We start from the raw sequence: 12,636 nt of genomic DNA, 5'->3' as shown, positions 1-12,636 counted from the left end.
GAACGTACTGTGACACAGCATGACACACACCTACAACCTGTTCTGGAGAATGATCCTGCTCTCGGAAAGACGATAGTTGCTGCTATACAGATAACCCCACAAATATAAAGCTACTAACTAGGAATGAGAGTATCATCATGAATCATATCAAGTTACAACAATGTGTAAAACACTGTGACTGCAAGAGTTCAGTTATCTGCGCAGTAGGCACCAAGGAACTCAATGTGAGTTGGGCTGTGAATTGCCTATTGCCCGTTAATCAACACAGAGGATATGCCAACTCTGTCCACATCATCTGTGATGCTCCTCTATTTGAACACCTGGCGGGACCCTCAATGTCGCAGAAGGGGTCCGAAAACACATTACTTGCCTTGAAAACAAATGCTGTGGATCGGAATAAATGTGTATAGAAACAATTTATACCACACTAACAGTGCAATCCTGTAATACAGAGCTTCCCAAACTTTTCATGTTGGTGACATGTTTTTTAGACGTGCAAAAGCAAAGCGGAGATTAAACTAACCCTTTTCCAGCCCTGGGAAGAGCACAGGCAGTGTTCGTGTGACATACCTACATAATGCATCCGACACACTAACGTGTTGTGACACACAGTTTGAAAAGCACTGCTGTAATATGTCTATTCCAAAGCAAGTCTCATTGAGTTCAACAGGACTTGCTCCCAGGGAAGTGGATACAGAACTTCAGCCTTAAGAATATATATCTGTTCACACACTGATTGTGTGTAATTATTACATTAATTGATTTATTTGATTTGCTGCTCACAATTCCAACTTTAGCATCTCATGAAGTAGGTAATCACCTACAAATGTCCAGGCTTGTTCAATAAAAGCATTTCAGGTACAATGGGAACAATTTGGTGATTATTATTTTTAATGAAGTCTTGCACCCTTTCCTCAAGTACTGTAATTGTAAACTTAAACTTGTTGCTAGAAATGAGAAAAGGAATTTGGGGAGCTTCAAACTAAGCTGTCCATCAAGCAAGCATAATTAAAATCAATGCCAAATATACAGATGAGGTGAAGAAAACCCAATTAGCACAGCAAGAAATCAGCAATAGATAAAAAGTGCATCTTGACGTCTGCACAAAAGGAAACAGCGAGACTTGATGCCTACATGATTGATGTGAAGGCTTAAATGGAAAGCAAGTCCATTAGTGAGCAACACAGAGGGGCAATCACCTCTCCCTAAAATGATTCTGGACATGTTTTGTTCACCCTGCAGAGCTGGCTAAGGAGCCTTTTTTTAACACTGCTGTGAAACCCCCAAAGGCTTTTCTAGCATCATGCCATCTACTTGAATGCACTGACTTTTATTTTTACAGCTTTTTTTTTTTTTTTTGCATTAGAATGAACATCCCAATCTTCAAATCATTATAAGCCACCTCTAAATACGAGGTATTTGGATGGAATTCTCACATTGGAGAAAGCACTGGCACACTCTTCCTGAATTCACACATTTTATTAACTTTCAGGGCCACTCAGAGATTAAGAAGAGAGGCTAAATTCTATCAGAATCACCCCTAACCCATGTCTTTCTTCTCTTTCCTCAAAAGCATCCAAAATAGGAATTCACTAACTTCCATAGGCAGCTTATTTCATTGCTGAAAGACATAAAGAATTACAAATCATAGGAATCCAATGTAATTTACACTGGGATAAAATATGCTGGCTTGCTGGGTCCAGAAGATGATAAATTCTTCTTGAGATAAATGTCTTCTTGAGAGACCAAATGCTTTGGCTGCCTCTAAACAAAAACCTGCTCTGGAACCAGAAGATATTAACAATTATCAGGAAGTTGCTAACGGACAAGGTGTTTGAAAGGCTGGTAGTTGTCCAGGCATTCTTTGGATGAGCCTGAGTTTCCAGATCCATTTCAACGGAGGGAGGGGTTTCAAGCAATCCCAGAAGGTGGTTCTGGAAGACTCCTTCTCAGATCCTTGACATTATGCCATGGGGTCTGTAGGGTTCCATTTGGTCCGCCATGCTATTTAACATTTGCATGAAATCACTGAGAAAGGCCATCCAGAGACCTGGGGTGAAGTGTTATGAATAAGTGGATGACACTTAACTCTATTACTCTTTTTCATCAAATTGAAGGTAAAGCAGCAGGAGTGCTAAATCAATGCCATCAATGCCAGGCTGAAGTAATGTTGAAGGACACAGTGGTAATCCTGCGCTAGATAGCGTTGAACTCCCCCAGAAGAAGCAGGTTCATAGCCTGGGAAGTGGTCCTTAATCTGTCACTGTTACCAGCACATAAGTTGCTTCTGTGGTTAAAGGCCACGGAAGGCTGACTAATTGTTGGAACGAGAGAAACAGAATGGAATATCCAGTGCTTTTTTTTTCCTTTAAAAAAATGCTTAGGGGTACTCTCATTTTCCTACTCATATTGAAATACTACCTCTCAATGAGGCCAAACTTAGATTCACAAAATGTTTAGGGATATGCGTACCCCTGCGTACACCCAGAAAAAAGCACTGGGAATATCTTAGAAACAGGCAGGGTTCCATCCAGTCAGCTGGAACAGGAACAGGAACACTTTATGCAGCGACATTTTCTTGTAAGTCCCACCTGTAATGATACAAATAGTCACTGGAATAACACAGTGAAGGAACTCGACATAATTCTGTGATTTATGCCGCAGCAATCAGCTAGAGCTATACAAGAGAGGAAAAAGAGGGATTTTGCAGTATTTCCAGAAAGCCACATTTATGCAGAAAACAGTTGAGGAATGCCTCTAAAATATCTCAGGCAGATATGATTAAATAAAGAGCATTGCATCGCAGACTACAAAAACTAGGGCAGCTTATCTCTGCATTACTCAAAACAAATGGTTTAAGGGGCAGGCCAGGTGTCAGGGAAATCTGAAACCGATATAAATCTGATATAAAATCTTATACAACAGTTGGGAAGAATGGTGGCATATTTTCAAGCTAGTTTGCAACAGTGTGCATCTAATAGTTTTCTTGATTTAGGTGGCAGCCATAAATATTAAGTCAAAACAGAAAACATACTTCACACACGCACACAGGACAGACATTGAGACCAGAGGCTTCTTTCTCAACCATGAAGGGAGTTCCTGGAAAATGAATGTGTATAAGAATGCCACCCTCTCCTCTGCTTATTTATGTTCATTTAGTCCACATATTAAGTCTAAAAAGAGACAGATTATACTTGTGGTTCCTGGATACAATCTCAGGGCTGCCACCTAAATCATAACGTCCTGCTTCTGGAGGCATCTGACTGCCTGTGGTTAGCAGGACTGGCCTAAAACCTTTTGGTGCCTGAAGCGAAGAACAAGAAGTGCCTCCTCTAATTCTACTTACAGAAGCATACTCCAGGACCAACAGTTGAATCTTACTTCAGTACCAAACCTTGAAGCAGCAAGCCAGATTAGGGTGGCCAGAAGATACCATGTGGTGCCAAAGGGCAATGGCTGGTGGCTCAGTAGGAATAGGTGAGATTGCTACCGCTGGCCCTAAGCATCCGCTATCTGAGGCGGTTGCTTCACACAGCCTAATGGTAGGCTTGGCTCAGATTATTAGAGGGAAATGTGCTGGACTGGTTCACCTAGGAAAATTCCTGTGCTTTTATCACAGATTTGACCCTTTGTGAAAACACAGGTGCAGGTGGCACAATGGATTCTGATTAGATAAAGCATCACTGATGTGGCTCTCGATAGTGTATGTGAGGCCCAAGAGGATCCGGGTCAAGTCTGAAGACTTAACCAAACAGCGGGAAGAATCCTTACCCTAGAGCACGGATGAGGAATCTGTGATGCTACAGATGTTGTTGGACTCCAACAACTCCCGGCCACTTGAATACCAGAGATACAGAGTAAGAACCAAACCTCACCCATATCCAGAAAAGTGCACTAAAATGTAGTCTTTTTAAAAAAAATAAAAAAATAATAATGCTGTGTGAGGGTTCAAACCCTACCAATGTGAGTACAGTCAGAACTGAATGACAAACAAGGTCTTGAGTTTCTTTTGAAACATCAACATGGAGGCTTGCAAATGGACTTCTCAGTAAGCTATTCTAGAGTTGCATGGCCTTATTGAAAAGGCCCTGCTGTTATCAGTAAATTTTCTAGAAACATGTGCAACGTGGTCCCATTGAGTTCAATGCTGCTTCTCCCTAGAGGGAAAGGGTATAGGATTGCAGCTCAAGCTTGTTGCTTCACTGATTTCTGTGGGAACTTGGTACCACTAACATAGGGCTCGCCCACTGTTCCGCTTGTTCTGTGCCCAAAAAGCACATATCTGAGAGGTTTCCACTTGTCTTGTGGGTCTGAGCGGTTTTTCATTGGTCTTGCTACTTTCCCCAGGAAAACCAGCTGCTTATCGCTGAATTGGAACAAACATCAATTCATAGAAATATCTAGAGATGTTTGTTCCAATTCAGTGGTAAACGATGAGTTTTCCTGAGGGGAAGTGGCAGGACAAGCGAAAGTGTGTACAATCCCTTAGTCTAGATGCAACTCAATACTTTGGTGGATATTATGCTTTACTTTTATTGTATTTTAGTGGGTAGTCTTATCTGAAAGATTTTAATTATGTTTCACGGGCGAATATCTGCCTCTCATGATGTGACAGGTCTAAAAAAAAAAAGTTCCTTTATTTCTATTGTGCTTTTATGCGGAAGATTTTCCCTATTTGGACTGCTCGCAACACAGAGATATGAAGAAAGACTCCAAAAATGTTTCTTCAAATGCCACATAGGTTTTAAGCAACTGATTCTCAAAGTAGCCCTGTTCATACTTTGCATGAATAATTCATGCAATCATTAATGAATTAGGTCTGCCTTGAATATGGTAGATTTGCACTTTCATTATTCTGTCAGGTAGCAAAATAAGTTAGTTTAACTAAATTTGTGCCTTTAACCAATATTGTGCGCCCTCCTTGCTTTAGCAGTTCTTCCAGGTGCATTGTTTGAACTCACAATCACAAGTTTGAAACCTTAAAAGTCATCAAGGTGTTATTTTTATATACATTTACACAATGTGTGATGATGTCCCAATGTTTTTAAAAAAACATTAATATTTTTAATATTTGGCATTTTATTACGTTTTTATATGTGTTGGAAGCCACCCAGAGTGGCTGGGGCAACCCAGCCAGATGGGTGGGGTAGAAATAAAATAAATCATCATCATTACCATCGTTGTCATCATCATCCTAAATACCGTCCCCCAAACCCAAACAAACAGAAACAAAGTTTTAGCTCATTGGAAAGATGTTTGGAAATGTATCGGTAGAAATAATGAAACTAAACTTAATGTACAGGATACTTTATTGCTTATGAGGATTAGGCAATGCTGATCCAAATCCAAGTTGATTCTGGGTTTATCATCTAGTTCAAACTTCTCAGCTCAGACTCCTGCCTCCCAAAGAAACCTATGGCTCAGCTCTGACACAAGCTCCTGAGAGCGATCACACCTTTTAAACTCTATTAAATCCTTAATGGATTGAAAAAATGCACCCCCAAAATTGAGATTCTCAGCCTTCCCATAACTGAAATTTGCACCAAGCTCAATTTTCTGCCGCATTCTAAACCTCTGCCCAACATTCCAAATTTTGTGAAAACCTGCACCTCAGAAGCTCAAAAGAAAACCTAAGCCAAATAAAAGCACAGGACAACATACTGTTGCATTATTTACTCTATGTCCCAGAATGTAGGTGTCATTGGCACATAATAGTGATTGAGAACAGATGGCTATAGAGTAGCCATGGTGATAATCATATGGCCAGAATAGTTATCAGCCATCAACACCAGGCCTATATTTTATTCAGAAGATGAAATATTTGCATTGATTCTACATTCTGTCAGTCTTTGAATGCTGCAGCAAAATCCTGCCATCATGCTTTTCACTGTGCAAAGAATTTCCTTTGACATGAATGAATTTTCTCTGCACACATGCCGCTGCAATTGAGCAGATTCTGTGTCTTTGCATACAGTTGGTTCAGCTCTTGAGTATATTCCTCTGTTTATTAAGTGACCTTTCTCATCTGAGAAAATGTTTCTATCCTGCAGTGAAACTTTAGTCCCTGGAAGATGATAAAGATTATCCATAATTCAGGAGCAAAGCCAGGCATTCAATAATAGTTATTTGTTGACAGCTTTTCTAAGAAATCTCACATCTTATAAGTGTGGCTCACTTGGTCTCAAAGGGCTGAAGCAATGCAGGTGAGTCTATTGCCACAGATGAGATCTTCCATAGTGATGCAGGTTTGGGAAGAATCTGCCACAATAATTGGGTGAACAAGTCTTTATAAAAACCTGTGCCACAGAAGCTAAGCATCTTTCCAAGAACTTCATAATTAGCATGAATTGGCAAACCCATGCAATTTATTGTCCAAGATGTGCAGATGTTCACCTATGAATGTCAGTTGCTATACCTTTGTGCTTTATTCATGGGCTTCAGAGGGGTGTCTGGTTGGCCACTTTAGGAAACAAGATACTGGCCTTCTGGTATCTGCAGAATGCCCCTTATCTCAATCATTCTTCTTATGTAAGTAAGTGGATACGCACAACGTGGGTGGCACTGTGGGTTAAACCACAGAGCCTAGGGCTTGCCAATCAGAAGGTCGGTAGTTCGAATCCCCGCGAGGGGGTGAGCTCCCGTTGCTCGGTCCCTGCTCCTGCCAACCTAGCAGTGCGAAAGCACAAAGTGCAAGTAGATAAATAGGTACTGCTCCAGCGGGAAGGTAAACAGCATTTCCGTGCGCTGCTCTGGTTTGCCAGAAGCGGCTTAGTCATGCTGGCCACATGACCCGGAAGCTGTACGCCGGCTCTCTCGGCCTATAGAGCAAGATGAGCACCCCAACCCCAGAGTCGTACGCGACTGGACCTAATGGTCAGGGGTCCCTTTACCTTCAAATACGTGGATGATGGTTACCTAAAGCTTCATCTGCTAACCTATTTATAGATTATGCCCCAATCCTTTCTCAAGTACTGTCATCTCATGAACCACATTGTGTCCATGATATCTGGGTTTGATTATTGTTTTTGAGTGGGCATCTATTTAAATTAACACTAGGAATGGCAGAGAAATTCGGTTCTGTTAGGATTTAATATGAACCTACCTACTTTGAACCTTCCAAAATAATATGTGAACAGAAAATAGCTTTCCTTCAATATTTACTCTTCTCCAAATTTTGTGATAAGGTTTTCTAAAATGTGTATATTAGGGGAAAGTGTGCATCAAAATGCATATATCATAGAAATAACATAAAGTGCTTTATATTAGGATAAATTGGTTGCAAAAAGGTGACTATCAGGCAAATCGCATATAAAATGTGTATATTATGAGAAATTTGCATTAAAATGCTTTTACATTTTTATTAGGATTTTTATTTTTATTTTTACTATGCGTAATGGTGGATATTTTTGAACACTGTGGGTAAAAGAGCAGGCAATTACTAGAGGAATGTCAGCAATAAGTAGAAAGGCCCAGGAAGAGAAGGGAAGGGAAGCCTGGGATCCTAGGCAAGATGAGAGATGGTGATGAATAGGTGGTCTAGGATGCAAGCCATTATATGTCTATTTCCCCATTTATTTGCTCTTTTCAGCCTGGCCCACACAAACATATAAACAGCAGGCTAAATTAGATCAAGGAAAGATGTTGCCAGTGTTCATCTATAAGATCAGGAAGTAATTAATACATTTGGTGATTCAGCTAAGATTACTTTGAATGTGAACACAGTTGACAAAGACGTAACCAGTATTAGAATCATTCCTATACATTACTCAACATAATGCAAGGGACTGAAATAACCCTTGCCAGGAGGTGACTGCTAAACTTTCATTTGATTCTTTGAAAGCAAAACAGCTTTTCTAAAATAGCACAGCACATTTTCTGCATGCTGTGGAAGAACCTTCCTTTTTAGTCAGGTTATGCTAAATCTGGCAACGAATAGTGTTTCAAAGCAGTATTCGATTAGAGGATTTAAAAGGACCGAGAGAGAGAGAGAGAGAGAGAGAGAGAGAGAGAGAGAGAGAGAGAAGGTTGATTGACTTTAAAATGCATGACACTGAGTGTTATGGAAAACTCTTTGTATGGAACCTAATTAGCAGTGTAACTTGTGGATAATTGAAAAGTAATTTACTGCTTCTCGTTAAAAGTTACAAATTTAAATATCACTTGTGGAAATTTGCTGTTTCCAAATAATTGCCATGCCAATAGTGTACTGAATATATGAGCTGTTTTGTCAACTGTGTGTAGACTACTTTTATGGTGAATGTAGGGGGCCCTGCAGAGGATGTATTAGCTGTACAATTCCACCTTTCTAGAATTCCTTCTCCCATTGCTGCTTTCGCAACATTCATATCATAATTGGCAACTGTTGATTAAACCCAGCCCAGTTCGTCTTTTAAATCTGAGTCTCAATTGCTGTTTGCGTGACTGCAAGGTCTCCAAGGGTAAGGTGAGTAAGCAGTTTATAAAATTATGCATTGCATGGAGGAAATGGATGGATTAAAGTTTTCCTCCCTCTCTTATAATACTAGAATTCATGGGCACCCAATGAAGCTGAAGATGTTGGACCACAGCCATGTCTGAGTATTCCGATAAAATGATCACAAATGACTTGAAGGCCTTTTCATAAGTTCCAGCCAAGCACACGCACCAAATGTTGGCAGGACAGAAAGAAAAAGACTCCGGAGGAGCTCAACATCTAGTCATGCTTGAACAGGACAACAGTTCTGTAGAAGGCAATATTTTCAAGTAACATGGTGCCAAGTTATTTAGGACATTCATTAAAGGTCAAAGCATCCACCACAACCTCTTCCTTAACCTGTCCTGAAACTTAACTGGACAAGTAATCAGACCCTCCCAACAGAGTGCCTTTTCCTATATTGCATACTGGTAATACAAGTTCCAGAATCCCCGGTATTCTGTCAATTTCCTGCTGGGATTTCTGGAACTTGTAGTCCTCAGCCGCATCGGGTAAGGACAGATTACACTGGAATTTAGAAGTGCCCAGTGCTACTGCTTTCCCCTTTTTCAAATTTCTGGGCCTTGGGCTAGGGCAAGGTTCTGGCAGCTCATGGGATCAAGGAAGCATAGCCCTGTAATTTACAGCAGGCTTTGTGAAAGTCTGGGTTCAGTTCAATTTTGTTCTTTTTCTTGAAGCATCACTGGTACCAGGGTTTTAGACTTGTAGGACCAGGAATCTGCAAGCCAGGTCTTGTTGTCTAGTAGCCAAGTGTAAAGTTCAGTACTTTACAGTCAATATGGCAGGAGTAAATTAGGCAAAAGGTTGGAAGAGTGAGGATGATGTTTCATCAACAACTATGATGGTGTGGGAAAATAAATAGGCATAAGATTTAGACATAATGAAGAGTCTCCACCAGAGTAATAATATCCACATCGGTAATCATAGCTGGCAGATTACTGTGGCAACCCTAAAAAAGTTTTTATTAACTATTATCCCCATGGAATTATTCTCCCCAGTGTATTGCTGCTTTATGAAATCAATTTTGTCTAGCTTTTTCTTTGCTCCTAATAGAAATTCAGCAGCAGCAATAATAATTATAACAAAAACCCGGAAGGTACATAGTAGAACCATAAATATTTACAGAAATCTTGATAATGTGTAACTGAATTTACCTGGCTAGCATTACTCATCTGAAAAATAAGGCTTTGGAAAATGACGATAATATTTTCTTTTCTAAACTATTCTGTAGTTCACAATTCTATCTATTTTTCCTAGGCACTCCTTGTATTTTATAAGCATGCAACTGAAAATACTGAATATTGGCAAAGGTCCAAAGAACCATTAAACTATTTTCATGAGCCCAAGGGATATTTTTGCTACATTTCTTGAAAATGGTGTTGCTGTCAGGAGCTCGTCCTACTCTTGAGTAGGGCCCTGGCAGAGACACATGCCCGACTAGCATGTTCTCTCCTTCCTGGCTGATCGTTCGGGAGCTTCAGAAGCTTTCTTCTGCCTGAACATCACAGCGACCGATGCCAACAGACATCAGCACACTTAGGGATGCACAGAGTCTTCACAGCTTGCGTAACAGAACTCAGCAACTCAGCATTTTGGCTAATCTACTTTATTTACATATAAACACACAGAGAGCACTGCAACATGGCTCCCTCTCTCTCAGACAGCAAAGAGAAAAAGACCAAAGGACAATAGTCCCACTTCACAGAACACAGTAACACAAACATCCTGTCTCCGTCACTTCCCACACTGTGGAGTCAAAACATACACCGTCATGTGACAGACAACAATCCTATGACTGCAATCACGGAGCAGGAATCTTAACAGCTGCATGTTCCCTGGTGCTGAAGCAGACTTTGTAACTGAGGATTCAAAAGCAGTTTATAGTGTAGCATGAGCCCAAACTGTACAATAAAAGTCAAAAATTCCACTGGGCTATCACAACTTGTGTGTATGAAGACTTAGCAGATATGTGGACATCTGCCTTCATGCTCTATGTGACTTCATAGTGATCAGTTTCACCTGGAAAACCACTGGCCATGAATTTGACACGTAAGATTAATCCAATAAGAAAAATCCCCATTTCTAATATTGCTAATTTTTGTTCTTGGATAAAGTGCCTTTTTATTTCTCTAGAACAGCCATTCCATTTCTAAATGTTTGCTGTGGTAAATTACTGAACTGTTTACATTTTGCAGTAAAGAGACATAAACAATTAGGTATGCTAAATGTTTCTGGGGCATCTCACTTTTTGTAGTCTCTAATGCACTATTATAGGCCTTAATGACTCTAATGCTTCAAAGTGCACTAGATGAGTAGTGTCAGCTAAAAACAACTTTCAAAAGACTCTTATAAGTGATCTCCAAAATAATTTAACTGCTTCACAATTCCTCTGTGTTTTTTAACATTTACCTCAAGGATCTCTATACCTCCAGATTATTAATATATTTTAGGCTGTAAAAAGTTTTATACTTTTTGACATTGAATCAATAGGAAGCTTTCCTTAAACCTTATAAATAATCATTGCAGTTATTTCCATCTTTCATATGATATGTGAATTCTCAGGCCCTTTCCCCATTTTAAAGAAACATTTATGATAAAATCACAACATGTGACCGTTTACCTCAGAGAATGTCAACCATTTTGAGCAAGTACTATGGGCACCATCCCCTCTTATCACCTCTCCTCTCCCTTAGATCACCTTCCTAAGAGATAGATGCCTTTTCAAGAGATCTGGGTAAAAGTCAGATCCCGTAGAATTAATCTGAGCCTTGAAAAAGCATACAAAGGTGAAAGAGGAAGTAGGAAAGAGAATTACTCTTCTGACATCCTCCTTCAGCTCTATGGGTTTTTCAAGGGAAAATCAATAACCAGCTCATGACTAAAGGGACCGGGAGATGTGTGGGTGGTTCAGAGGCTTCATTGATGCTGCAGAAAGATGTCAAGGGCACCATAGTGCTTACAGGCACCAAGTATGTGCACCCAGGAGAATTAGAGTGGCTACCCACTTCTCCACTTGCCCCTCACATTGAGGGGACCCTGCGTTGTGTGACATGATTTGCATGTCATGCTCCCTCTATGTGTCCCACCCCTGCGCGGCGTGCAAGTGGTGCCCAGCGGCAGCGCGCAGCGGGAGGATGGCAGTCTGCTCCATATTGAGGGGGGCTCAGCCCCCTACCCACAAATATTGAGGGGGCTGAAGCCCCTTCCGCCCCCTATAGTTGGTGCCTCTGTCACACTTACTTTCAGAAACAGATGAAAACTAATGCCAGCCCTACTGGTGTCCAGAACATGGTATGAGGACACATGATATGGCCACATTTCTGAAGGTAAGCAAGTCTGGGTCTGCTCAGTGAAGAATAGGAAACCACCTTGGAACGCCATGTAAGCTTCCTTGAGTTGCATGATGGGGGGAAATGTGGGATATAAATGTACTAAATATTAATTATGGTGTGATTTCAGTACGGAACTACTGCTGGACACATGTGAACTAAGCAATTGTGACACATGGAGCAGAGTCTCCTGCAATTCCAACAGTAAACAAGCAGTAAAGTTCTAATTTTCTAGGCTCAATATGGTTATAACACAGCAAATGACATAAATTCATGACATACCTTTTCCACTGAGTTAGAGCCTAGTCACTTCTACAGTAATGTACATTTTTCACTCTTGTTTCATGTCACACTTCTCTGAAAACATGTCCCCTTTTATTCTGGAAATGATACGAACCTTCTTTTTTATCTTCCAGAGAAACCTTCACTTTTGTATCCGTTATATCTTTGAAAGAGGATAGAAACAGAACTACATCGCCTTTCTCATTCTTAATAGGGACAATGTCCAATAGGCACCAAAATGAAGACCCTGTAGGGGGGGGAAAGAACATATTTAATTCAAACAGCAATCTTTTCCCTTCTTTGGTAGAAAAATATATTTAAAGAATGAAAATTACAAGTAATGCAATTTTAAAAAATACCAAACCAAAACACCCATAACTTATCTAAAGGGTCAATAGTCAGGAAATCACAGATGTTCAGCTCCTGTAAATCTCTTTGCATCATCAGCTGAAGCTCAGTAATTCTGCTTCCTCTGAAAGCAAAGTATTAATTTAAATGCAATATGCATCTACTGGGATCATTAATAGTGTAATGAAGCTTTTTATTTTTCTT

The 12,636-nt window shown here is 40.3% G+C and overlaps 1 protein-coding gene across 2 annotated transcripts in view; it reads right to left on the bottom strand.

The window, feature by feature from the left end:
• KCNH8 (potassium voltage-gated channel subfamily H member 8) overlaps positions 1 to 12,636 on the bottom strand; it is a 157,225-nt gene that overhangs the window by 77,356 nt on the left and 67,233 nt on the right. For both annotated transcript variants that reach the window (XM_083705591.1, XM_083705592.1), the window contains exon 3: positions 12,200 to 12,331. In XM_083705591.1, the coding sequence (XP_083561717.1) occupies positions 12,200 to 12,331 (132 nt within the window). The remainder of the gene's footprint in view (positions 1 to 12,199; positions 12,332 to 12,636) is intronic.

This window comes from Podarcis gaigeae (assembly GCF_964106915.1).
Source record: "Podarcis gaigeae genome assembly, chromosome: 12".
NCBI classification, from domain to species: domain Eukaryota; kingdom Metazoa; phylum Chordata; class Lepidosauria; order Squamata; family Lacertidae; genus Podarcis; species Podarcis gaigeae.
This window is presented reverse-complemented; position numbering and strand designations above follow the sequence as displayed.